The following is a 27,430-nucleotide window of genomic DNA, read 5'->3' on the forward strand; positions in this document are numbered from 1 at the left end:
GACACCACCTTGGGAAGAATGGATGGATTAGTTCATAATGCTGCTCTGTCTTTATAGAAAATTAAATAAGGAGGCTTAGAAGATAAGTTTGGAAGTTCAGAGACTTTTCGAGCAGAGCTTATAGCTACCAAAGAGATAGAATTCCAGGTTAAAATTTTAGTTCATACTTTGCGGATGGTTCAAATGGAGACTGAGTTAAAGCTTGTAAAACTAAATACAAATCCCATGGCAGAGTTGGATCTTTAAAATGGGGGGGGGGTCCTCAGGAGAACGGTACCCCTTATAAAGGCCTTACAAAGTTTTGGAGAAGCTAAGGTGGAATTGTTATCTATGAAAATTAGAAATGGCAACTCGTTGTACTTCAATAGTTGAGGAGCCCACTCAATCATTAAAACTATAGCTAAAATCTCAAGAACTTTATGTACAGGTGCTGAAAAAGGGTCAGTCTCTTTCTGTTGTGCCCAAAATGAAATCTTTTCCATTTACTTCTGTAAATCTTCCCAGTGGGAGCTTTATTGGAAGATAAAAGAATGTTACAGAAAGAGGAGGAAAGCCTGGGTTTTCTAGCTTTCAGTGGAAATGGAGAAACTGTACAGTCAAGCTTTAGGCATAAAATGTCCAGGTGAATCATGTCTGTCTGGTGAGACAGGTCCTCTAGAATGGGATCCGGAATCCATGGAGAGTGAACTACATGACGCCAAAGAAAGGGGTACCAAATCTGACAAGGCCAATAAGGGGCAATGAGGATGACTTTGCTCTTCAACTGAGGTGCTTTCTTGGTAACTTTGGGATTAGAAGGGTTGGGGGGGTAAGCATAGAGTAGACTGGGGGGCAATCATGGAACAGAGCGTCTCTTGGTGATTCTCCCAGTGCGGGGATCAGGGCAAAGAACCTGCTGCACTTGCTGTTGAGGGGATATGCAGAGAGGTCACAGCAAGTTTGGCCCCACTGGCAGAATGTCTTCCACAACTGTCATGTTGAGAGACCACTCGTGAGGCAATAAAAAAGGACCTTCTCAACTTGTCTGGTATCTCACTAGATTTCCCCAGAATGTGTATTCCTATCAGAAATTGATTGGATGAGATCGTCCATTTCCACACACTGAGAGCTTCTCAACACAGGGGATAAAGATCTGGTTACTCCTTGTTTGTTGATGTACTATACCATTGACATATTGTCCATCTGAATCGCAATCGTCCCAGAAGGGAGAGAGATATGAAAAGCCTGCAGTGCTAGGAGTACTGCTCTCATTTCCAAGACAATGATATGCATGTTGGCCTTTTCGGGGGACCAGGTGCCTTGGATTGTTTTTCCCAAGAAATGCCCCCCAACCCAATTTGGGAAGCGTCCATTGTCACTATGGCTTTGGGCTGAGGAAGAATGAAGGGACAGGCCTTGTAATATCTGATCTGAGTGAATCCACCACAAGAGGTACTTTTGGCATGCATAAGTTATTCAGATCTGGGTGGACATAGGTTGCTGCAAAATGGACCGCTGAGTTGCTAGGGTCCACTGAAGAATTCTCATATGGTATCTTGCTAACAGCTTAATATATTGTAAATATTTAAGAACAGGTTAACAGCATCATTAAGTGCTGATGGTTGATGTACCTATCTTACTATTACTTTAGCTTAGTTTGTTGTAAATATTTAAGGACAGGTTTTAGAGTAACAACATCATTGAGTCCTGGTAATCGATCTGCCTCCAGTCTAATTATCCATTCATACTCCTTTAATTCAAGCATATTATTAATATCTCCTCCTCGTGTTGTTGTACCAACAATACAAATAACCCTGAAGAAAAATCTATGTTGACTACCATTTTCTAGAATGTGTTTATATAATGCATTAGTGGCTACTGCCCTTCTAACTTCTGATCTATGCTCAACAATTCTGTCCTTAAGCTTTCTTATAGTTTTACCTATATAGAAAGACGAGCATTGGGAGCAAGTAGCCATATATACAACAGATGTGGTATTACATGTAGCTTTTAAATTAAAGGTATACAATTTATTCGTTACTGGATGTTTAAACTGATGGCTAGTTTGATCAAAAATATCAGAACAACAAGAACAATTAAAACATTTACAAGTACCCGGTTTATCAGCTATAGATGTAGAAATAAGGTTTAAATCCTTATAGCATAATTTTTGTTTAAGAGTTTTCATATTTCTAAAGGAGAAATATGGTCTGTCACCTAAAACTTTTTTAACGTTCGTACAAGCCATTAAGATCAACCAACTTTTCTGTATAATTTCCTTAATCAAATGTGTTTTTGCATTGAACGAAGTAACAAACCTAATTTTTGTATCAGATTGCCTTGTTTCAGGTATTCTAATCCCTTCTGTATAGATGGGTCTAAGTGTAGTGTTTCTATCAGCTATGGTTTTATTTTTAAGTTCTAACAATAATTTACTGTTATAACCACTAGACGCCAATTCCTTAAACATGACTTCAAGCTGTAAGTTAAAATTAATATCCTCTGTGTTTAATTTACTTACTCTACCAATTAAATTAAACACAGAGGATATTAATTTTAACTTACAGCTCTTGAACAAAAATTATGCTATAAGGATTTAAACCTTATTTCTACATCTATAGCTGATAAACCGGGTACTTGTAAATGTTTTAATTGTTCTTGTTGTTCTGATATTTTTGATCAAACTAGCCATCAAGTTTAAACATCCAGTAACGAATAAATTGTATACCTTTAATTTAAAAGCTACATGTAATACCACATCTGTTGTATATATGGCTGCTTGCTCCCAATGCTCGTCTTTCTATATAGGTAAAACTATAAGAAAGCTTAAGGACAGAATTGTTGAGCATAGATCAGAAATTAGAAGGGCAGTAGCCACTAATGCATTATATAAACACATTCTAGAAAATGGTAGTCAACATAGATTTTTCTTCAGGGTTATTTGTATTGTTGGTACAACAACACGAGGAGGAGATATTAATAATATGCTTGAATTAAAGGAGTATGAATGGATAATTAGACTGGAGGCAGATCGATTACCAGGACTCAATGATGTTGTTACTCTAAAACCTGTCCTTAAATATTTACAACAAACTAAGCTAAAGTAATAGAATAGTAAGATAGGTACATCAACCATCAGCACTTAATGATGCTGTTAACCTGTTCTTAAATATTTACAATATATTAAGTTAAAGTAATACATGTATTGTAATGTTTTAATCTTGCTAACAGCACCAGAACTATCACAGCAGACATTGACCCCCCAAGGCTTATAGAATCAATTGAGCTGATAGAGAAGAATTTTGAATGATCTTTTTTGACTTGAAATCAAACAGTCTGCACCATGGGTAAAGGAAGGAAAGCCATCACTGACATCATACTGAACAAGGCCCTTATGAACTCTAATGTCTGAGATGATTCTAGCTGAGATTTGTTGTGATGGATGGTAATTTCTTGATGAAAGAAAAGCTGGAGTACATACTCTTGTGCTTTTATCAGAGGATGCCTGGTCGGAGTGGTTATGAACCAGTCATCCAAGTATGGAAACACCAGGAATCCCTGCAGTCTCAAGTGAGCTGCTACTACTGCCATGCATTTGGTACACACTCTGGGGCTGTGGTGAGGCCAAAGGGCAGGGTTCTGAATTAGTAATGACTGGCTCCCAGCTGAAAGCGTAGTTATCTCCTGGATCGTCTGTTCATTTTTATAAAATAGTATGCATCTTAAACATCTACTGAGCACATTCAGTCATCCTTGTGCAAGAAGGGCAAAATGGACTGAACCGTGAACATCCAGAACTTTGCATAATGAACTGATTTTTTCATATCGCTGAAATCCAAAACTAGTCTCCAGTCCCCTGTTTTCTTTGGCACTAATAAGAATCTTGACTCCAGACTCTTTCTGGTATGGGGGGAGACCTCTTGCATGACTCTCTTTTCTAGCAGCTTTTTTATTTCTAAAGCTGCTGCTGTCCTCTGACTGGTTGAAACATTGGGAATTTTGTTTACTGTTGAAGGGGGGTAAGGAAAAGGGTATTACATTAACCTCGGCAAATAATAGTCTGCAATCCCGTATCTTTTGTTATGCCTAGCCAGGCTCTCGAGTGCAGGAATAGATGACCCCCTGCCATCTCCAGAAGTGGATAATCGGGCTTCCTTTCAGGAGTGCTGGTAGGATCTGTCACAAAAAGAAACTTTGGGCCCTTGGTTCTGCAACCTCTTCTGCCACATGGGTGGCATCTTCCTTTAAGAGTTCCCCCTCTGCCCCTGGGGGAACTATCTCCACTATCTCCACATAGATCAAGGAAAGGACCCTGGGACTTTCTGAACCACATTTTTCGATCACTTCACTGATTCCTAGAAAAGGTTCTTAGAGAAGCCAAAAAATGTACACCTACTGCAGAGTCTTACCATCTTGCTCACACTTCACTGATTCCTTAGGTGGCGAAAGCCAGGGTACCTTTATGGTTAGGCTTATATAGGCCCTAGGGACAACAGCCTACTACCTACCTATGAACATACAAAACTTGGAGAGTGTGTCTAACTTTAGGACCAAATAAAGAACTTCAGTCAAAGGGAGCATTGATGGAGGACTTGAAGGGCTCTGCAGAATCACACAGGTGCATTCAGGCAAGTATCCTAATGGAAATGTCTCAGCCCGCCACCCCTGAAGTACCTTCAGCTGCATGTGAAATGAGCCTTATGGACAAATTTGTGATGTACTGTAGGGTAGCCAACTGTAAGGCAATACAGCTCTGTGCCTCAGAAGTAATGGCCGCCGCTATGACCATGGGATCTACTGGTACTCCTTTTGCTGCAAAATTTATTTCGTTCAGTGGTGTCAGGATCTGGTCTGGTCTCTTAGAGATCAGCTCCATGGCATTGGGTTCCTTCTACTCCTGCCTAGAGATTAAATCAATGAGCTCATCGGTAGGCAGAGTCACCCATGAGGTAGATGGGCCAGATCCAAAGGCATCCAGGAATACTAATTCCTCTTGGGAAGGGTTATCAGTAGACCAACCATCCTTTTGCTTTAGGATCTCCAGGATGTCTCCAAAGGAGATGCCATCAGGTGGTGATCTAGGGGACTGTTCTCCCTCATCAAAATAGGTATCTTCTGTGACTGACTCTTGAGGAGAGGCTAAGTGCCTCATCTTGCACCTTCTCTTCCTAGGGACGTCTTTGGTGGGATGCCCCAGAGAAGTATCAGAAGATATAAGTATACCCTGCTTGGTAGACTGGAGGACGTTGGGCTGGCTGTACCTGTGAAGCAGAGATTTAAGGCTCAAGGCACAAAGATATATGGGATTCAGAAGGAAGATCTGGGAGGGTGGAATCGTCCATACTCTAGAAGCAAAGAATACTTTCGCCACCACCTCAAAGGCAGAGCAATCCAGCGAGAATGAGCCTGATGGAGAGAAGACATGTTTCTGGACCTTCGGCTCCCTCTAACCCAAAAGCAGCCCATCTGTGACAGAGGTCGAAGCTTTGCTGTCCAGTGCTGCGGCAGAGATGGCTCTGACAACGTCCAAGTCGACTAACACCTCAGATCTGAAAACAATGGTACAGCTGTGACAGTCATCCAGCTCTGACACACTTGGAGCTGGTGCACTCACAGAATGCATTGAAGCAGAAGATACAACGATCTTTGGATCCGATACAGATGGTCCCAGAAGACTAGGATCTAAGGGCTCTGAAGCCAAGGATCGGATCAGAGAAGGAGCCAAAATGTGTGGAGTAGCACTGGTAAAGGTCTCTGGACCTGAAGGAGTAGAAGCTAGAGAACTCCCTTCTGAATCTGTGCCAAGAGAAACTTTCTCATCATTCTATCCACATCTGCTTCTGTCAGACTCCTGGAAGAATGAGGAGGAGTCCACCAAAGAGGACATAGAATGGTGGCATCTCTCTAAAATAGGTGATGGCAGCCAGGAAAGAACAGGGTCCAGAGAGGAAGCGTACTGGGTCCAAGGAAGCTGTTTCAGATCCCGGGGTATCGTATCCGATGAAATAGATCCGGCATCTGAGACAGACGGATCAAAAGATTTAGTCTTCGGATCAGACTTTATGTGCTGGCTCCGTGGTAGGATCGAAGATGGAATGGAGGATCCAGAAGGGTCCGACGGTCACTTTCTGGGCTCTTTTTTGTCTGATTTGGAGGTTTGAGCTCCAGATAATGATTCTGAGAAGTTTGTAGGCAGAACACCTTTCAAAATAAGCTGGTTAGATCAACTAAGACCCACAGATTAAAAGTTTTGCAAATATCACATGACACCTTTAAGTGTGATGGGCCCAAACAATAAACACAAGAGTTATGAGCATCCAACAGAAGGATCTTATGCCCACACTCTTTGCATTTTTTAAAACTGGAAAGTTTTTCAACCATCTTAACAAAAGCAGTATAACACTAAGATTTTTTTTTCTTTTTTAAATAGGAAAGAAAGACAAATTACCAACAATGGTTATTAAAGAAATTAGCACAAGGGTAAAGACAAACTGAAGAAAAATACAAACAATGGTAATTAAATTACACTAAGAAAAGTGTAGCATAAGGGAGGAATAAATTAGCTATATAGAAAAAAGGATAAAGATAGTGAAAAAAATAAACAATCTGTTTACTTATCCAACCAGAAAACACTAAAGCTTGAGAGCCAACGACAGTGTCCATACTCAAAAGTGGCAAATGAGATTGGGGGTATGATAGATAGGTGACTACAGCATTATGGTTAAGGGAGGAGCTCGAGAGTTTTCAGTATCCACAAGCTCTAAAAAGCGACAGAGTGGGATCCAAGGGTCGGATTAAAACCCAACTGTTGAGGAATGAATGAAAATTGACAGCATCAGATGACTTTTTCCCAGCATAAAATAATTTTACAGAAAAAAATTCACTTTCAGTCATAAAATTAAAAAGTGGAAGTTTTTTTTTTTCCTGAAAAGAACTCATCAGCCCATCAATGGAAACCATTAGCCAAATGTTGATTCTTGAAAGCCCACAAGAGAAATCATCTTTGGTGGCAGGAAATATCTGAAGGGCTTGACAGACAAACCACTCTTTCTTCAGCTCAACTCAAGCTTACTAATGGTTTGGATGTGTGGAAGGTACTCTTGACACTTTGGAAGCTATCTGGCTGTTATATCCTTGGCTGGATACAACCCATACAGCTAAGGCTACTGAAGAAGTTATCAGTATAATGAACATAGTATAGTTATGTAAAATATATTACTATAACCATAGGTGCTCTTCTCTTCTATGTGTTGCAGTATCCATTACAAGAGAGAGTCTGCCTCCGGTTGACTTGTACATCCAACCATTGTACCAAAGATAAATGCTATTGTGAAGGTATGTGCATTGGCCCGCAGCACTCAGCGTATGTTGGCCATAAACAGACGTCGGGTATAAAGAAGACATCCGCATATACCTACCTCAGAACTGAATGTCGCCGAGCGCCAGCCTGGAAGGAGTGAGTAATCAGGAGTCATGCAAGCATCAGGGGGAAGGCAGGATGGGAAACCATACTGCAGCATATAGAAGAGGACATCTATGGTTATGGTAAGATTTTACACAACTATACCATGTCCTTCTACTCGTATGCTGCAGTATCTATTACAAGAGGGAGAGTGCAAAAGCTCATGCTACAGAAGGATTGGGAGGGAGAAATGAAACATTTTCCACAAAGCCATACAGAATGGCCATGGCAAATCCTGCTCTGGACCTAAAAATGACATCCAATTTGTAATCCTTGGTGAAAATGTGGACAGATGACCAAGTAGCTGGCTCCAGAATGGCAGCCGTATCCAATCCTTTAAAGAAAGCCCCAGAAGAGGACACAGCTCTAGTGGAGTGTGCCCTCACTGGGACGAGAAGCTTTTTACCATTGGCTGTGTAGCAAAAGGCGACAGTTGTTGAGATCCATGAAGAAATAGTTTGCTTGGAAACAGGGTCTCCCAGGACTCTTGAGTGATAAGAAACAAAGAGCCTGTCTGATTTACGAATGGATTTGTTCTTGGCCAAGTAGTATCTGAGTTGTCTATGCACATCCAAGGAGCGAAGGATCCTTTCACTGGAGAATTGTGGAGAAGGAAAGAAAGTGGGCATGAAGGATAGGTTAAGTAAGCAGGCAAAGCCTGTCCTTATGGAAAACTGTGAAAGGGGGAGAAGCCATGAGAGCTTGCAGTTCAGAGACCCTTTCTGGCTGAAGTAATGGCCACCAAAAGAACAGTTTTTTAAGTGCAATTTTGTAGAGTGGAGTCCTTAACTGGTTGAAAGGGTGGTAAGGTAAGCTTTTCCAACAAGAAGTTAATGTCCCAAGGAGGAGGGATAGGCTTCCTTGGAGGTCTGATGTGCAGAACTCCTTTCAGAAAAAGCTTGACTTCCAATCTCAAAGCCAAAGGAGGAGTCAAAGGTATACAAGCTGAAATGGCAGAAAGATGTGCCTTGATGGAGGAATATGACAAACCAGTGTTCACTAATTCACACAGGTAGGACACGACCACTGGAAGTTCTACAGACAGTGGTTGACAGTCATGTTTTTGACACCAAACAGAAATCTTTTCCACTTGGACAGATAGGATTTTCTGGTAGTGGGTTTTCTGGCCTCCTCCAGAACCTGTAACACGTCCTCATTATAAAGGTGTCTAAAGGGAATCAATGCTATATCACAGACAGTGCAAGGTTCTTGGTGGATATATGGGAGTACCCTTTTCCTGTGCAAGTAGGTCCATCCTGAGGGGTAACTTGTGGCGATTGCCCTTGGCTAGATGATATAGAAGGGGGAACCAGTGCTGACTTAACCAAAAGGGGGTTACCAACAAGATTTGAGGTTGTTCTCTGAATTTTCAGCAGAACTTTTTGTAGAAGAGGAAAGGGGGGAATGCATAAGCAAACATCCCATTCCATGGGAAGGGGAAAGCATCCACATTCCACACCCCAGGAGTGTATATCCTGGTGCAGTAATTTGGGAGTTGTCTGGCCATGGGGGAGGCAAACAAGTCTACCTGAGGTGTACCCCATCGATGGACCAGGTCCAGGAACACATCCATGTTTAACATCCATTCATGGGATTGAGTCATGGACCTGCTTAGAGAATCTGCCATTACATTCTGGGCTGAAGGGATGTAGATGGCTAGGAGAGTCACCTGACTCTGCTGAGCAATCTCCCATACATACAAAGCCAATCAGCATAAGATGTAATTGTCCCTCCCTGCTTGTTGATGTACCACAGCACCATGGTGCTGTCTGTGTACCATCTCAGCACTCCTGGAAGGATCTCAGCCTTGACGATTTGTAGGGCAATGATCAAGGTCCACATTTCCTTGATGCTGATGTGTTCCTTCTGTTGGCAGTGGGTCCATACGTCTCTCACTCTCCAATCTCCCAGAATGCCCCCCCCCCAACCAGAGTCTGATGCATCTGTGTACAGATCCTAGTTGGGGGCAGGTGGTTTGTAGAGGAAGGCCTGGATTTTTGAAATCTGAGCAATCCACCACTCTAGCTCCTTAGCTAGGCAAGGTAAGAAGGGGACCATAAACTCCAGTGGGTGTAGGTGCCTTTTCCAGACTATCCCTAGGAACCACTGAGATTTCCTCATGTGCAGTCTTGCTAAGGGTACCATGGAAATGGTGGAAGCCATGAACCTCAAGAGTCTTAGAAACTCTCTGGTAGACAGGGCTTGGATAGGAAGAAGTTCCTGGAAATAAGAAGTGAGGGCCTGGAAACTTCTCTGGAGGTAGACAGGCCATCATTTGCACTGTGAGAATCCTGCATCCTTGAAATAGATGGTCCTGAGAAGGGGAGTAAGAGAGGATTTTTGAAGGTTTATGATAAACCCTAGCCCATTCAGCAGGGACATGGCATAGTCTAAGTGCTGTAGAAGCAACTGTGGAGACAATGCCTGGATGAGGATATCATCTAGGTAAGGGAATAGTTGGATCCCCTGCATTCTGGTGAAGGCAATGACCGGGGCTAAACACTTTGTAAACACTCTTGGCGCCGTAGAGAGACCAAATGGCAAAGCACAGAACTGAAAATATGACGAACCCACAGGGAAAAGAAGGAATTTCCTGAAAAGTGGGAGGACAGGGATGTGCAGGTAGGCATCCTTTATGTCTAAGGACACCATGTAAGCCTGATGTAAGCCAGAGGGAGGAGGGTAGGAAGAGTCAGCATCCGAAAGGGGGGGATGTAGAGGAAGGTATTCAGATGGGACAGATCCAAGATAGTCTCCAGGGACTTTCTTTCCTGGGAACCAGGAACATTCTGGAGTAAAAACATTTCCCTCTCAAATTTTGAGATATCTCTTGAATAGTGCCTTGAGAAAGGAGGGTGTGTAAAACTGGAGGAAAGGAAGCCATTTGGTCTCGGGGTGGGGTGGGGGTTGAGGAATACCTTTTAATGATGGTCTGGATTCCCAGACCATGAAATAACCTTGTTTTATGACACAAAGGACCCAAGAGTCCTGGGTAATCTTTTTCCAAGCAGGAAGGGACAGGACAAGACACAGGGAGGGGGTGGTATCTGGACTTAGGGTCTGGTAGTCACAGACTATCAGGTTTGGCCTGTAAGGGCTGCTTTTGAACTAGTGTGGCGGGGTGAAGACCTGGAAGGGGTCTGCTTCCTGAGGTTATTTTTCCCTTTGGAAGATAGGTGTTTAGAAGGCCTTCTCACAAAGGAGGTTCTGGCCAGGTAGTTCCTCTGGAAAAGTACAGTTGTGTACACCTACCATAAATGTAGATGTTCGAGTGTCTTCACTGTTGCAGTCATAACTGTAGGGTGCTCCTGCCGGCAGGCAGCCCGAGGTCGGCCAGAATCCCAAAGTCTGGGTCCGGCGTCGGCTGTATAAGCTAGTATCCTGACGTCAGTACGCCTTGGTACATAGCCCCAGCCGACGCCATCTTCTCCAGCCTTTCTTGCCCTAGATGTCAGAACACCCCAATAAATCAAAAATGAATCCAACAAGGAAACACAAATACACCACAAAAGAGAGAAGAGGAGGGGATAGGAGGGAGGGAAACCCCGACTGCAACAGTGAAGACACTCGAACATCTACATTTATGGTAGGTGTACACAACTGTACTATGTTCTTCGTGTTTCACTGTTGCAGTCATAACTGTAGGGTGGAATCCCAAAGCAGTGTAGAGAGGGAGGAGGCTTTAGATAGAAGAAGGGGAGGCAAGAATACCCTGCAAGACAGCGGAGGCAAAGCCTGCCCTAGACTTAGAAAACAAAGGGAGATTGTAGTGCTTGGAAAAAGTATGCACTGAACTCCAAGTGGCAGCTTCCAAGATATCCTTGGTAGGTACTCCTCTGAGAAAAGCTGTAGAAGTAGCAGCTGCTCTAGTAGAATGACTTCTAATGGTTCCAAGAAACTGTTTACCATGATGAGTGTAACAAAATCTGATCCCATAAGCAATCCATTTGGAAATGGTTTGTTTAGAAATAGGTTTTCCAAGTGAACTGGAGGCAAAGGAAACAAACAGTTGGTTAGACTTTCTGAAATCCTTAGTCTTGTCCAAGTAAAATCTCAACTGTCTGTGCACATCCAATGAATGCAAAATCCTTTCCCCTTTATTTTGAGGATTTGGAAAGAAAGTAGGAAGGTGAATTGTCTGATTCAAGGCCACTTTGAAATCACCTTAAGCATGAAAGTAGGATTGGTCCTCAAGGATACTCTGTCCTGATGGAAAATAAGGTAAGGTTCCACAGCCATAAGAGCTTGCAACTCTGAGACCCTTCTGGCAGAGGTCAAAGCTAACAAAAGAACAGTCTTCCAAGATAGAAACTTAATATCTGAAGATGCAGCAGGCTCAAAAGGAGGCAAAGTAAGTTTTTCTAAAACATAATTAAGATCCCAGGCAGGGACCGGAGGGGTCCTTGGAGGCCGCAAATTCTTAGCCCCCCTCAAGAACTGCTTCACCAAAGGATGTGAAAAAACAGGAGGATCAGAACTGAAATGCGCAGAGATAGCAGAAGCATGAATCTTAATGGAAGAAAATGAAAGTCCCTTAGATAAAAGCTCCGAAAGGTAAAGCAAAATAGAGGAGAGATCAGGAACCTGAGGATCAGAACCTCGGTAATGCATCCAAATAGAAAACCTCTTCCATTTAGAGGCATAAGATTTCCTAGTGCTAGGCCGTCTAGCTTCCAAAAGAACATCCAAAACTTGTTTGGGAAGACTAGAGGCAATCAAATTCCTTTGAAGAGCCAAGCTGCCAAGCAAAGGGTCTTGAGGTTGGAATGTAGTAACTGACCCTGATGCTGGGACAGAAGTGAAGGGTTCAGTGGAAGAATCCAAGGAGGCCCCGGGAACAGGAGCTTTAGAGTCGGATACCAAAACTGTCGAGGCCAATTTGGAGCAATCAAGACGAGGAACTTGGGCTTGTCCTGCTTTATCTTCAGTAGTACCCGAGGCAGTAGAGGAAGAGGAGGGAAGGCATATGCAGACAGACTTCTCCAACTGAAAGACAGGGCATCCACTCTCCATGCTGTTTTGTGGAAGGACCTGGTGCAAAAGCGAGGCAGCTGATGATTGAGATGGGATGCAAACAGATCTATCTGGGGACATCCCCAAACCGCAGTAATCCTTTTGAACAAGTTGGTGTCTAGAATCCATTCGTGAGGATCTGAAATGTTTCTGCTCAGGCTGTCTGCTAAAAGATTTTGTTTTCCTGGAATGAATTGAGCCTGGAGATGCAGATTCAAATTTAGAGCGGTGTCCCATAAACTCATAGCCAGTCTGCAAAGGGGGTAAGAATGAGATCCCCCCTGCTTGTTGATGTACCACATGACCGTGGTGTTGTCTGTGCGAATTAGCAGAGGCCCTGGTTGTAAAAGGTGCTTGAAGGCCAAAAGGGCATTTTGAACTGCCAACATCTCCTTCAGATTGATGTGCCAGTGAAGATGGTCGTTTGTCCAGGTTCCTTGCTGGCAATTGTCTAGAAAATGTGCTCCCCAAGCATAATCCGAGGCGTCCGTGGTTAGGATTTGAGTAGGTTGAGGGAGACGGAAAGGTTTTCCTTCGTTCAAAATGCATGCCCTGGACCACCAGAGGAACTCCTTCTGGAGGCAGGGGATCAGAGGAATCAGAATATCCAGATCGTGATAATGCTGTGACCATACACTTTTCAGATACCATTGAAGCTTTCTCATGTGAAGCCTTGCGTTTGGAATCAACAGAATGCAGGAAGCCATGTAGCCCAGAGCCTGCAGGAATTTCCTTGCAGTGAGCTGAGATAGAGTTGCCAAGGTGTTGAAAGTAGAAGCCAGCTGAGTTTGTTTTTCTGGAATGAGGTAGGCCCTTTGTAAGGTTGTGTTTAAGAGGGCTCCCAAAAATACCATTTGTTGAGAAGGGATCAAATGTGACTTTTTTATGTTCACTGAGAATCCCAGTAAGAGGAGAAGATGTTGAACGAAGTCTAGGTGTTGAAGCAGAAGATCTTTGCTGTCTGCCTGAATAAGGCAGTCGTCCAAATAGGGGTAAATCTGAATCCCCTGAAGTCTGCAGTAAGCCACTACTGGTGCCAGGCACTTGGTGAAGACTCTGGGCGCAGTAGATAAACCAAAGGGCAGAACAGAGAATTGAAAGTGCCTCGAACCTGCCTTGAACCTGAGGAATTTCCTGCGTTCTTGTCTGATAAAGGAAGCCTATTTGCATATCCCTAAGTCCAATGTCGCCATCCAGGCGTCCTGAGAGAGCATTGGAAGTAACTGTTGCAGAGTGAGCATCTTGAACTTTGGAATTTCCAAAAAGGTGTTTAACACAGAAAGGTCCAGAATAGGTCTCCAAGAGTTTTGTTTTCTGGGAACCAGAAACAGCCTTGAATAAAATCCTTTTCCCATTTCCAAGACTGGAACAGGCTCTATGGCTCTCATGGCCAGAAGAGCATCCACTTGAGTTAAGGCCTCTGACCATTGAAGTTTTGGCAGATCTGGCCAACCGTGAGTCCTTGGCAAAGTGTGAAAGTGGAACTTGTAACCTTTTAAAATCACATCCAATACCCATTTGTCCTGGGTAATATGAGTCCAATTCCTGTAAAAAAGAGACAGTTTTCCTCCGAGAGGGGCGTCCAGGTAAAGAGGTCCTGAAGCCCAACCGAGAGAGTCATTGAGTTTGTTTTCTTTGAGATTGGGATCTGTCTTCTCCCCTTCTAGGTGAAGAAGCAGTCCATTGTCTAGATCTGTACAAGGTCTGACCTTGACCACGACCTCTGGAGCGTCTATATCTTCCCCTTTGAGGCCTGTCAGACGTGGGAAAGGACCAATTTTTAGAGGGCCAATTCCTGGAAAATCTAGGAGGCTGAACCTGCAAGAAATCTTTTACAGTCTGCATGGACTTTGCCTTTTCTTCCATCTTTTTAATAACTTCCTCAGCCTTAGAACCAAAAAGAACATCATGTTGAACAGGGGCATCTAATAACTTAGCCTTAACCTGTTCAGGCAAACTTTGTTCACGAAGCCAGGCATGTCTCCTAATCACAGTACCAGAGGCAGCAGCCCTGCAGGAAGCATCCAAGGCATCAAAACCACAATGTAAGCTATGCTTGTTAACCTGTTCAGTAGCATGCAAAACATCCTGAAGTTCCTTATCCTCTGCACAAGCAGGTACGGAAGAAAGCTTTTGCTTTAAAACAGACAAAAGAAATTGCTGGTATTTAAACATATGAAACTGGCAATTTAATGCCCTTACAGAAAGGGTAGCAGAAGTATATACCTTTTGCCCCACCTGTCTAAAGCACGAGAATCCTTCTCAGAGGGAATAGGATTTTTAGAAGTAGCAACCTTAGCAGCCTTAGAACCCTGAGAAATAGTTTCAGGGTCTGCAGAAGGATTTTTAAATAAAAATAAATGAGAGTCAGGAACCCTATAAAATCTATCAGGCTTAGAAGGAGCAGGAGGCATGGAATCAGGATTCAAATTAGCCTCAGAAAAAGCATCATCCACAATGTCCAAAACAGGAGGGATAGCTAAAGGCCTATGCTGAGGAAGAAGAAGAAATTCTCTAAGCCTCTTTTTGGAAGCAGAATATTCCTGTCCTTCCCAATGAAAATGTTCCCTCATCTCATGCAAGGTTTCCCCAAAAGAAAAATCCTCAGGCGGAGAGGCCGAGGGCAAAGATTCCTCAGCATCCGAATCCTCATAAGGGGGGAAGGAATAGTCCTGATCAGAGGAAGAAACAGAAGAGACAGAGGCCTGGTCAGAAGAATCCAGAGTTACATCCTGTCGAGGTCTTTTCTCAGGAGGGGGGTGAGAACCCCTAATCATTGTAAGCAAGTCCTCAGCCATCCTCAATAATTGTTTTTGTGTCTTGGGAGTGGATTCAGAAGCAGCTTGAGCTGAAACTTTAGACTTAGGAGTCTTTGTCTTTGCCTTTGCCTTTGAAATAGTAATGTGAGTAGGCCTGAAAACCCCCTCAGAAGCCGGTACCTGCACAGCGGTTCCGGACCCATCTGAAGGAGCGACGTCCGAAGGTCCTGCAGCAGTTAAAATAGTGGGCCTTGATGGCTCCCCATGGGAGTCCGTATCGGCCATCGGTTCAGAAGCGGCGGACGACAGGGGCTGCAAAAGCGCCTCACTGACGACAGCCGAACCGGACGCTGGCTCCAGCTGCAACGAGTCCTGTTTGGACCTCGGAGGCCTGTCTTTATCTTTGCGCTTCTTTTGAACTCCGGTAGTATCCGACGACATTCTGTAATTGAAGCGTCTGCCAAAATAATTTAAAGCCCAGTCGTACCTGCGTTTGATAGTACGAGAGTTGAACCTGGCACAGAACCGACAACAAGAAACGTCGTGGTCAGGGCCCTAAGCAAGGTAGACAGTAAGAGTGGAAATCTTTATGAGGTATTTGTTTCCCACACGCTATACAATTATTAACTTTTTCTGATATCGGAGGAACAAGAAAAAGATTCCCCAACGGGGTACTTAGCTTTGAGAAGAGAAGTAACAACTTCGGACCGACAAAAACCAAGAATGCTGTTCGAAAATCGCCAACCAACGTTTTGCGAGCTGCTTTCCACCGCACGGCAAGAAAGACTGGAGAAGATGGCGTCGGCTGGGGCTATGTACCAAGGCGTACTGACGTCAGGATACTAGCTTATACAGCCGACGCCGGACCCAGACTTTGGGATTCTGGCCGACCTCGGGCTGCCTGCCGGCAGGAGCACCCTACAGTTATGACTGCAACAGTGAAACACGAAGAACATCAGGGAATGTGGGACATAAATATGTGCTTGAAATCCTGAAGCTCTTTACCCTTCACCTGAAGGGCCTTAAAGAGCTCTGCAGCCGCTAAGCCAAACAAGGCCTTATTATTTAAGGGTGCAATCTATTAATTTTGCCTGGATGTCATCTGGCAAAGGCTGCAGCCTGAGCCAGGAATATCTTCTGTGGACCGGCCCTGATGCAGCTGTCCTAGCTGAGGCCTCTGCTGCATCATAACTACACTTTACATTGCGTCTGGTAACTTGACTGCAAGAATTCAAAAGGCTGGCAATTTTTGCCTTATTGGGGGCGTCAGGTAACTCACTAAACTGTTTAATGGCATCTGTCAATAGGTCCAAGGAATATTTGTTCTTATGACTTTGATAATTTATGGCACTAACAGCTAAGGTGGCAGAGTTATAAACTTTTTTCCCTAAGCTCTCCATAACCCTGCTTTCTTTATCAGAAAGGAGCAAGGAAGTAGAGGGAAGAAGCTTAGAAGTTTTATCTGCAGCAACAGACATAATGGATGGGTTTTACAGAAGGGGCCTTGAAAAGGAATTTGGCATCTTCTGGTACTTTATAAAATCTGTCAGGGCGCTTACGTACTGGGGGTGGGGAGTCTGGAGATTCAGATGCAGCAAAAAAAGGCATAAAAAAATGCAGGATGAACAGGTTGAACATCAGACGGGTTAAAGGACTCCATTTGCAAGAGGTCATAGTACTTCTTTTGAGTATCAGATACCAGACTGCAGACCCATTAAAAGAAGTCCTTCATTTGGACAATGGACTCCTCAAAGGTGATGCCTTCCACAGGGCAATCAGTTCCATTAGACTACTCCTCTGGGGAAGCATAGCCCAGTGGAGAAGCAATCTGACAGGTGTATGTAAGGGACTCATCCCCTGAAGATTCGTCATCCTCAGAAGAAATATCTGCCAAAGGCCTACTCCTAAGAGTGGAGGCTGAGGGTCTGACATAAGGCCATGAAAACATTATAGAGGCCTCGGGTAAAGGCCTGCCAGTCAGGCACTTGATCAGATGGCATGGTCTGCTAAGAATAAACAATGTGTTTGGTCTTTTTTTTTCTTTTTTGAGGCCTCCGATGTAGGGGGTTGTCTAAGACACAGTGGAGAGGTGGAGGAGGACCAGACATTGGACAACACTCTACGACGTCTGAGATAGCATCTTCTTGAACTACAATTTGGGAAACCCCATGCAGGCCTTTGGAGATAATAAGCCATGGTTTCCCCCTGGTGCCTGGGTTAGATGCCTCCAGATCCCTCTGAGACATGCTGGCAGTCTCCTTAATGGCTTCCCCTCAGATACCCATCAGTAGAAGGTCTACGGATTCCAGCTCCGTCTCTTCATTGGCCTCGAGAGGAACGGTCGGAACAGAGGGCGCAGTCTTAAGAGCAGGCAGAGGCTTCTTGGCCTTTTTGGTCAGTGGCTACTCTGAAGCAATGTTGCGTCCATGTCTCTAGCCAGGCATTTTAAACACTAATTCTCTAAGTATAATTTAAGAGCAACAAGATGGCTCCTAAGGGTCTTCATAATGAAGGCCTTACAGATCTTGCAAGTGGTATGATTGTGGTCTGGGCCTAGACAGAATAAACAGAGCTTGTGTGAGTCTTTATGTGGAATCTGTCTTCCACACCAACACTTGCCCTTTCTACCTGACATTAATCCACAACACAGTATCAAGGAAGTTAACAAAACCCCTATGGATACTTATATGAACTCGAACAAAGCACAAGGTCACTTTCCAAAGTGAGCGACAACCGGAGCTGGCAGTCAAACAGGCAGCAGAAAAGTTCTGAGGTAGGTGTGTGCTAACATCTGCTTTATACCAGATATCTGCTTATGGCAGACATATGCAGTGTATTAAGGGCCGATGCTCATACCTTCGCAGTAGCATTTATACATACAACCATTTTACCAAAGATGAGTCAGCTGGAGGCAGACTCTCTCAGGTAATGGATACTGCAGCATATGAATAGAAAGTCAACACGAGTGACTCTACAATGATAAAAATAAGTATTTATGTACTTACCATAACGTTCCATGTGAGTTGCTACTCTCGCCTTCATTATTACTGATGCTTTCGGAGCCAAACATCGGCTCCGATTCAGTCAAATAGAAAAGATCGAGGTCTCTAACAGCGCAAGGCCAAGCCCTATCCCGCAATGCACCACTACATTCCCCAGATCATGTTTGCTGCCAACTAGAGTAGAAACCTATCCCAGATTTCGAGGAAAGCATACATCCAGGGTAAAAGGAAACTTCTTCAAGAAAACCAAAACCAAACCAAGTGATAACTCTCGTGCTTCCAGACACAGGAAGGGGGTAGGAGGGAGGGTCATAATAATGAAAGCGAGAGTAACAACTCGCATGGAACGTTATGGTAAGTACATAACTTCTTAATGTGAAGTTGTTCAATCTTCGCCTTCATTTTTACTGATGGGTAGTGTCCCCAGCACCACAATTTTGGGTGGCTCACGGGAGTACCTGTTTCAGGACAGCAGATCCAAATGAAGCTCTGTCCCTAGAGGCCATGTCCACTTTGTAATGAGATATAAAAGTAAGTGGATTTGACCAGGTGGCAGCTGCACAAATAGAATCTATAGGCAACCTGGTCAAGAAGGCTACAGAAGTAGAAACCGTCCTTGTAGAATAAGCTTTGACCTTGTTCTGTAATGCAATACCCACTTTACTGTAGATAAATGAGATACAATCAGAGAGCCATTTCGATAAGGTAGGTTTGGACACAGGTGTACCGTTTCTTGAATCTGAGAAGGAGACAAACAGCTGATCAGCCCTTCTGAGATCTTTTGTTCTGTCCAAATAAAATCGAAGTTGTCTATGCACATCAAGTTTGTGAAGCATATATTTCAACTGGTTTGAATGATTAGGAAAGTAGACGGGTAACTCAATAGTCTGATTCAGTGTAAATTCAGAACATACCTTGGGTAGAAATGATGGATTCGTCCTGAGGGAAACCCTATCTTTATGAAATATTAGGTAGGGCGGTTTGATGGAAAAGGCAAAATTCTGAAATTCTACGTTCCAATGTAATAGCCACCAAGAATAAAGTCTTCCACGAAAGAAACTTCAGCTCACAAGAAGAGGCAGGTTTAAAGGGCGGAAGAATAATTCTGGAGAAGATTAGATTTAGTTCCAGGGAGTAATGGGAGATCTGATTGGTGGTTTTCAGTGCACAGTACCTTTCAAAAAAGCCTTAGCCAGCTTATGAGACATGTTACCATTTTCGGCTGCCCCTAAATGAAAATTAGAAATAGCAGCAAGTTGGACTTGAATGGTTGCTGCTGCAGCTCCTTCAATGAATAGTTTAGTTAGGAATTCCAGTATATCTATTATAGATGCCTGGAAAAGGTCAAAATTATTCTGTTGTGCCCAAATGGAAAACGTTTTCCACTTACTGAGGTAAAGTTTCCTAGTAGATTATTTGTGTGACGACAAAAGGATATGTTGGGGTGCTTCTGACAGATTTTGGAACCTGGCTATTCTGGGAATTGGAGCAGCCAAGCTGTCAGTTTGATGGACTGAAGAGAGGGATGAAGAGCGCCTGACAAATGGGTCAACAGATCCGGCACTGGGTCTAAGATCCAAGGCTCCTCTAGTAGAGGAGCTTCAGAAAGGGAAACCAAATTTGACGAGGCCAATAGGGGGCAATTAAGATGTGTGCCCTGCCCAGGAAACTGGCTTTCTGCAATACTTTGGGAATCAACGGGAAGGGGGAAAAGCATAAAGGAGTCCCAGAGGCCAATCGTGGACCAGAGCGTCCCTCGGTGGCTGACCCTGTTGAGGGATCAGGGCAAAGTCGTTGCTGCACTTGGTGTTTGTGGAGGTGGCAAAAAGGTTGCAGCAAGGCTGGCCCCATCTGCGGAAAATCATTTCTGCTACTTCGTTCTTGAGGGACCATTCGTGAGGCAGCAGAATAGCTCTGCTGAGTCTGTCCTTTATTACGATAATTTCCCCATGATATGTGTTGCAATCAGAAAACGCTGGGTGGTCTCCGCCCAATTCCATAATCTCAGAGCCTCTCAACACAGGGGGTAGGATTTGGTTCTTTCTTGTTGGTTGATGTACCAGACGACTGACATGTCTGACTGTATTGCAATCGTGCCTAGGGGAAGAGAGTCTTGAAACACTAGCAGAACCGCTCTCATCTCCAGGATGTTTATGTGCAAATGAGCCTCGTGAGCCTGCCAAGTACCTTGGGCTGTCCATCCCTGATAATGCCCTCCCACCCAATCAGGGAGGTGTTCGTGGTCAGTGTTGTGACTGGAGAGGGAAGAACAAATGGGTGGCCCATAGTCACTGTTTCCAACGTTAGCCAACAGCAAAGGTCTTTTTTGCAAGAGTCGGTAATTCCCGAAAGGTCCATTGTGTGAAAAGCAGTCATTGAAGAATGCGCATGTGGGATCTCGCAAGGGGTATTGCAATAATTGCTGCTGCCATCATGCTGAGCAGTTTGAGAATCTGTGATGCTGGTACGTTTCGCTTTGACAGGAGATCCACAATCTATTGTTGGAGGACAATAACCCTTTCGGCAGGGAGCTTCAGGGACATGCTGACCATGTCTAAGTCTGCTCCTATAAAGACTGTCGCTGCGACAGCAATAAGGCAGACTTTTCTAAATTTATCGTAATGCCCAGCTGTGAACATAGATCCCTGGTAGCGTCCCTTGCCCGAATAAGCAGATGCCTGGTGAGGGCGGAAAGGAACCAGTCATCCAAGTAAGGAAACACCTGGATTCCTGAATGCCTCAAGTGAGCCATAACCACTGCCATGCATTTAGTGAACACTCTGGGGGCTGTAGTGAGACCAAAGGGCAGTGCCCAAAACTGGAAATGACTGGCTCCCAGCCAGAAGCATAGATGCTCCCTGAATGGCCTGGCCATTTTGATATGGTAGTACGCATCCTGTAGATCGATAGAGCACATCCAATCGTCCTTCCCTAAAAATAGGAGAATGGACTGAAGCGTGACCATCCGGAACTTCGTCTTCACCACAAATGGACCTCTACGGATGCTACATCCCGTACACTGGGTGGAATGTCTGGGATTCCTTTTGTTGGTCTGGGATAAGAGTGAAAGGGGATGGAATATCCTCTGGATATAATGTTTTGTACCCATCAGTCTTCTGAGATATTTAGCCAGGTGCCTAGGTACAAAGACAAATGTTCCCAGACTGCCTCCAGAGCAGGACAGTCAGGCCTCCTTTCAGGAGCGCTGATAGGGTTTCCCAAGGAACTGATCCCTGTCACCCAGTTTCTGCGGACTCCCTCTGCCACATGGGCATCTTCCACCATTGCCTCCCCCTCTGCCCCTGGAGGAGGCTTCACCTTGTAAGTTCAGAAAGGCTCCTTGGCTCTTATGGAAATGCATCCTCCCACTCCGTTGACATTTGGGATAAGGTCTAGTAGGGGTAGAAAAATGGACTCCAACGGCAGAGTCTTACCGTCTTGCGCACATCTGGTGAGGGTGTCTCTTTTATTTGGTCCAAATAAGGAGGAACCATCAAAAAGGGGCATTCACAAACGACTTAAAGGGTTCCACAAAAGAACATAAGCGCATCCAGGAATGTCTCCGCAGATCAATTCCTGTACCTGCAGCCCTACTCGTTCCATCAGCTGCATAAGACACAAGGCGCATGGACAAGTTTACAATAGAATTGAGGGTAGCAAGCTGAGATGTCACTAAGTTGGCTACTGCACCCTGTAAAGTATCTCCAAGCTCCTTGAGGAGATCTCTTTGTAGACGTGTGAAGTGGGTCAGGTAGTTCAATGACCTAAGTGCAAAGGTCGTCGAACTGAACATTCACTTCCTGAATCTGTCCATTATCCTAAACTCTCTATTAGGAGGATGAACAGATGTAGAAGTCTCAGACATCTCCTTTTTAGTGGCTGGCATCAACAGGTATGGGTCTAGATAAAAAGACGTTGCCATGGGGTGCTGATATGTACTTGTTTGGCCTTCTAGGAACAGGCTCCATAGAATCTGGTGACTCCCACACCCTTCGAGATAACAGATCCATTAACTCATCAAAGGGCGGAGACACCCAAGAGGTGGAGGGTTGAGACCCAAAAACCTTCAGGAGCTCCGATTCATCCTCGGTAGGGTTTTAGGGCTGCCAGTCCCCCCTCTGCTTAAGGATCTCAAAGATATCCCTGAAGGAAATATCCTCAGAGGGGGACCTTGGAGACCCTTCCGATTCCTCCAAATCTGTGTCCGACGTGATGGATTCCTGAGGGGAATCTAGATGTCTCCTCTTGCATAGCCTCTTCCGAGGGACCTCCTCAGTGGGAATCTCTGGGGAAGTCTCGGAAGAGCAGGGTTCCCACAAGGGGGCATCCTGAGGCTCTGGGTCCCTTTGCTTACTGGAACCTGTGGTAGTGGAAAAGAAGCAGGTGCCTCTCAGGAGGAGGTGGCCATATCAGAGGTTGTGGAAGTCCTGGGGGACAAAGCCCTCCTCATGGAATCAAAGGCCCCACAGCTCCAATGCGAGGAAGCACCCATGTCCGAAGACACCGAGGACTCCTCCCACACCAGAACTGCCAGCTCTAAGCCCAAGGTAGGAGCCAAACTCATCCATGATGATGCCCCAAGAAGAAGAGTCGGAACCAACAGATCGGTTCAACCCCCCCCCCAAGAGCCAACAGGAGAGTGTTGGCTCCCAGATTCCATTACCGGAGCAGAGGATATCAGGGTGGTCGGTATAGACAGCTCAGAGGTGAGTGTTGGCACTGAAGGCTCCACCAACGACTGACTGGCCTCCTCCAGCTCCGAAGTCTTGGTGTAGTCGGAGGAGAAGCAACAAGAATAGGAGAGGACTTTGTCAGTTCCGAAGTTGTAAGAGTCGAAACAGACAGAATTTTTGCAAGCATCAGGTCCTGTAGAAGTCTCCGCACCACTCGGTCCATATCCAAATCAGATAGTCTAGAAGGCCGAGGAGATACCACTGACAGAGCCGGTGACCCCAGAATAGGGGACCTCAAGGTAGGAGACACCGGTTCCAGAACTGGGGACCGGCTCCTACCAGCAACCTGAACGGTCAGTTCTAATAGCACTGGAGCCGAGACCGTAGCCTTCTTAGATGACTTCGGGACCAAAGAGCCCTTTGGTGTCGAACCAGATGACGATGCAGGAGAAGATGGTTTTGGCTGACTGGAAGCAGAATCCAAATCCAACCGGAAGGCTGCTTTAATTAAGCCCCTTTCAACCAACTTATGCTTTCTCTCAGCTAAAACCCTGGCACTAAAGCTATGGCAAATGGAGCAAACCTCCTGCAAGTGTACCTCCCCTAGACAGTACACATATGTGGAATGACCATCCGTTACTGACATTTTCTGATTGCATTTGGGACACCGTTGCAATCCCGATTTAGCCTTCTCTGACATTCTGGTCCAAATAACAGTTATATCCAAATAAGTCCAATAACAAATATATCTATCTGCCTATGGGTTATAAACTAGTTATTATACAGCAGCAATACTACAACAAGAGCCTAACCGGTTAACAGTATTAGCAAAAAGTCTCAAGTCTGAAAACAAAAACGGCCAAGAAATCAGCCAAAAGCCTAACTGGCTAAAGTAAAAGGTGCAAAAAAAAAAACTGCAGCAAGCCTAACCAGGCTGGGATAGAGCTCTGTACTGCCACAAAAGGCCAACGACCTTAACTAAAATAACAGGGCCACGCCCAGGTATCAACATACTAAGAAAGAAAACTTATCCAACTGGATATAAGTCCAAACAGACAACAAACCAACACGTTTAGTACTACTAACCTAACCACTATAATAGAGAGAAAAAAGGTAGAATTTTTTTCCAAAATTCACATATCTATCCAATAAACGGCGAAGAGCTGTAAAGAATACCTCATCAGTTGCAGCAGCAAACTATATCTGGAGTATGTAGTGGTGCATTGTGGGATAGGGCTTGGCCTCAAGCTGTTAGAGACCTCGAGCTTTGCTATTTGGCCAAATCGGAGCCGATGTTCGGCTCCAAACCCATCAGTAAGAATGAAGGCGAGATTGAACAACCTCACATTCTTCATTTTAAAACCTAATTTTTGTCAGTTCAAAGTGAAAAAATGTGCTTAATCACTATCAATTGATAATTTACATTACTATTATTGTTTTGAGAAGGCAGCAAAGCCTGAGACAGCTTGACAACAGTTAATTTTAATCTCCAGTATTCAGTGCTAAAATTACATGCTATACTTGTCTGGTGTGATTTTATTTTATTTCACTTTGTTAACCACATAGGTCAGTCTGGCCTTTGCTATGATTACACTTTATTTTACTTTGTTAAACACACAGGTGGGACTGGTCAAGTCTGACCTTTTTCATCCAAGATCTGGACTCAGGGTAGAGCAACACTCATAAAACCAAGTAAACTATAATCATCTAAGGTTTACAATGAGCTCACAATATTCAACAAACAGAAGCCAATTATATTTACACCACTTGCTACTTACACTGAGATGATAGAAACATGCAACTTTGTTAACTGCATATGTTTTGCCACACTGGTTAATAAAGTGTTGCAAACAAGATGAACACTGATCACAACTTTGCAGCATACATGACACATAATAGAACAGAATATAATATTTTCAGCACAGTATGGCATGACTTTTAATCACAGTATAGCAAGGCATCAAAAAATTATATGTGGCTTGATTTAGTTGAACAGCTTTATATAGTTAGTAGTCCAATAATTACAAAATATTGAGCATTTGCAATTAAATTAATTGTCCTTGAAGTCACACAGTCTAGCATGTAACAGGTGCTTTTTTATAACATCTGGGCACACGAAAGGTTTTCTGTTTCAGGGATTCTGATAAAGCACATGGTTAACTGCAAAGTTCATACATACATATGTCTATTTATATATACGTACACATGTGTGTACACACATATATATTTATGTGCGCGTGTACATACATATCCACACACATCACACACCTATAACGGTTAATTTCTGTGCTGGCAAATGGCTTATTTCTGTTATAAATACATCAGCAAATTTGAAGAAGATAATGTAAAAAAGTAATTCACTATATCTATCACAAAGGGAGTTTCAAAACAGTACCTCGATCTTTAACATGAATATCATCACATATATGCAGATCCAGATGAGTAATGATTAAGTGATGAGATGTCTCCTTTACATCAAAAGCATTGAACATTTTTACAATGGCATCATTTTGGTCAGATGGTGCTGTACTCTGTGGAGCCTTAACCTGCTGAGAGCTTGTTGTTGTGGTTGAACTCTGCAAAACAATTAAAATATTTACACAAATGATGCTTACAAATGTAGCCATCTACAGGTCTACTAACTAGTAAAAGTACAGCTGGTAACACTTCCTGCACTTCCACACAAGTTTAACTGTTTCATCTATGTACAATTAAGGAGTGCAACTTCTTTGCAGATAGTAAAAACAGCAACTTTTTGACAAAGACAAATCCGCTAAGAGGACAATTTTTACAGAAACAAAGTACGTGCCTCCTGCTCCAAATGACAAGTTTATTTCAGTGCAAACTATTTCCAGGACAACTCCATTATTAAATATTAAGTAAGCACATCAAATTACTTACTCACAGAAGGGCAAACATACCTACATAATTAAATGCACTCAAGGAGAAGTACGGCAAATCAAGTTGCTTAAAGCCAAGTAGGTCATCAGCTTGACAAATGAACCAAAGAGGCAAAAGCATTAGCCAAACACTGAACTGCTTTAGATGATACCCCAGTGGTGGGGAATTATGCAACAACTTTGTATAAGAATATACCGCCTACTTTTGGACAAAATACTGTGCAATAAATTAATGAATCTTTTTAAAATAAAAATATATCTATTAAATTATTGTATAAATGAAAAACAAACCATCATCAAGCTGCAAATATTATACATCCCAGACTTCAATGAGACAGCTGTAGTTGCAAATATCATGAATCACTTATAATATATCCAGTCACTGTCAATTAAGTATTACATATCGTATTCAAATCCTGCCTTCTTTAAAACCTCGTTCCTACTCTGCATAAACTGTTCTCACAATTCCCATTTTTTAATATGTACTTCGCTCCATCCCTTTTCTAAAGATCCCAGTTATTACTGTATTCACTACTTCCAGTAAAGTTGGTTTAGGCTTTGATTTCCATTTTCTAGTAATTGCTTTTTTGGCAGCCACCATAATTAGACTCCATAAGGCCTTACTATGTCTAGGCAATTCTGATTCTGTATCATAGCTCAAAAAGATTTCCTTAGTTACACCAGTTGGCCCACCCAGTATCTCTGACAGAGCAGTCTGCAGGGAATCTTAAAGTCTGCCAGCTCATTACACTCCCAAAAATATGTTCCCAGTTACCTCTTTCATCCCCATCACACCTCCAACATTTGCGGTCTACCCAAGGAAAAATTATTTGGAGTCTACTTAGGGTATAAAAATGCCCATGTAAACACTTCCAAGCAAAGATTCTAAATTTTCTAGACTATGTTACATATTTGGGAGATATACATATATCCCCCATTGTCTCTTTGTGAATTGCTTATCCGATCTTTCTTATGAATCTTTTCTAAGCTCTTCTGATTCTTATACTGGCCATGCAATATTTTATATGTTCTACTAATTATTCCTTTTTTAATGGCAGCTTCTGTTCTAGATTCTATTAAAAACTCTACCTGTGCTGGTCTTTCATTTAGGATCCCCCTACATCTTTCTCTTTGCCTGTACTTTGATATCAATATTGTATTTGCCTGTACTTTGATATCAATCCTTGATAGGGAAGGCAATCTCTAACCTGCATTCTAAATACATTTTTGGTGTCTTCCCATCCCATTACCTTTCCCTTTCTAGTCATTTGCTCCCAATACCTTGGATCCTTTGTCAGTTTTCTCCAATAAATTCCAGCCCCCTCTTGCCTATTGTCGGTATCCCTAATTGCAGTCATCCTTATCAGCAGAATCTCCTTTCTCCATTCCATGTTGGCTTAGTTATTAAAACACTTTCTGCTACTTTATGAATATAATATTGTGCATGATTATTGCCATTCTCCTGAAGGGTCTTCCAAATCCCAGTCTCTCCTTGTTTCATGAGCTTTACCTCTGTATCATCATCCCTTTCCACTTTGAGTTATAGTTTTCTGCTTGTGCAAAATTAATTAATGAATCTTAAGAATACTTCAATCTGAGGTCTGAAGCTGCTAAAAAATTCAACAATAGCACTTTTTAGACA

General features: G+C 43.5%; 1 protein-coding gene across 1 annotated transcript in view; it reads right to left on the reverse strand.

The window, feature by feature from the left end:
• Positions 1 to 27,430, reverse strand: part of UHRF1BP1L (UHRF1 binding protein 1 like) — a 2,202,923-nt gene that overhangs the window by 1,136,934 nt on the left and 1,038,559 nt on the right. Inside the window, exon 8 of the mRNA XM_044087916.1 lies at positions 25,284 to 25,464. Within this exon, the coding sequence (XP_043943851.1) occupies positions 25,284 to 25,464 (181 nt within the window). The remainder of the gene's footprint in view (positions 1 to 25,283; positions 25,465 to 27,430) is intronic.

This window comes from Protopterus annectens, chromosome 11.part0 (genome assembly GCF_019279795.1).
Source record: "Protopterus annectens isolate FY-2018-M chromosome 11.part0, PAN1.0, whole genome shotgun sequence".
Lineage (NCBI taxonomy): Eukaryota > Metazoa > Chordata > Ceratodontiformes > Protopteridae > Protopterus > Protopterus annectens.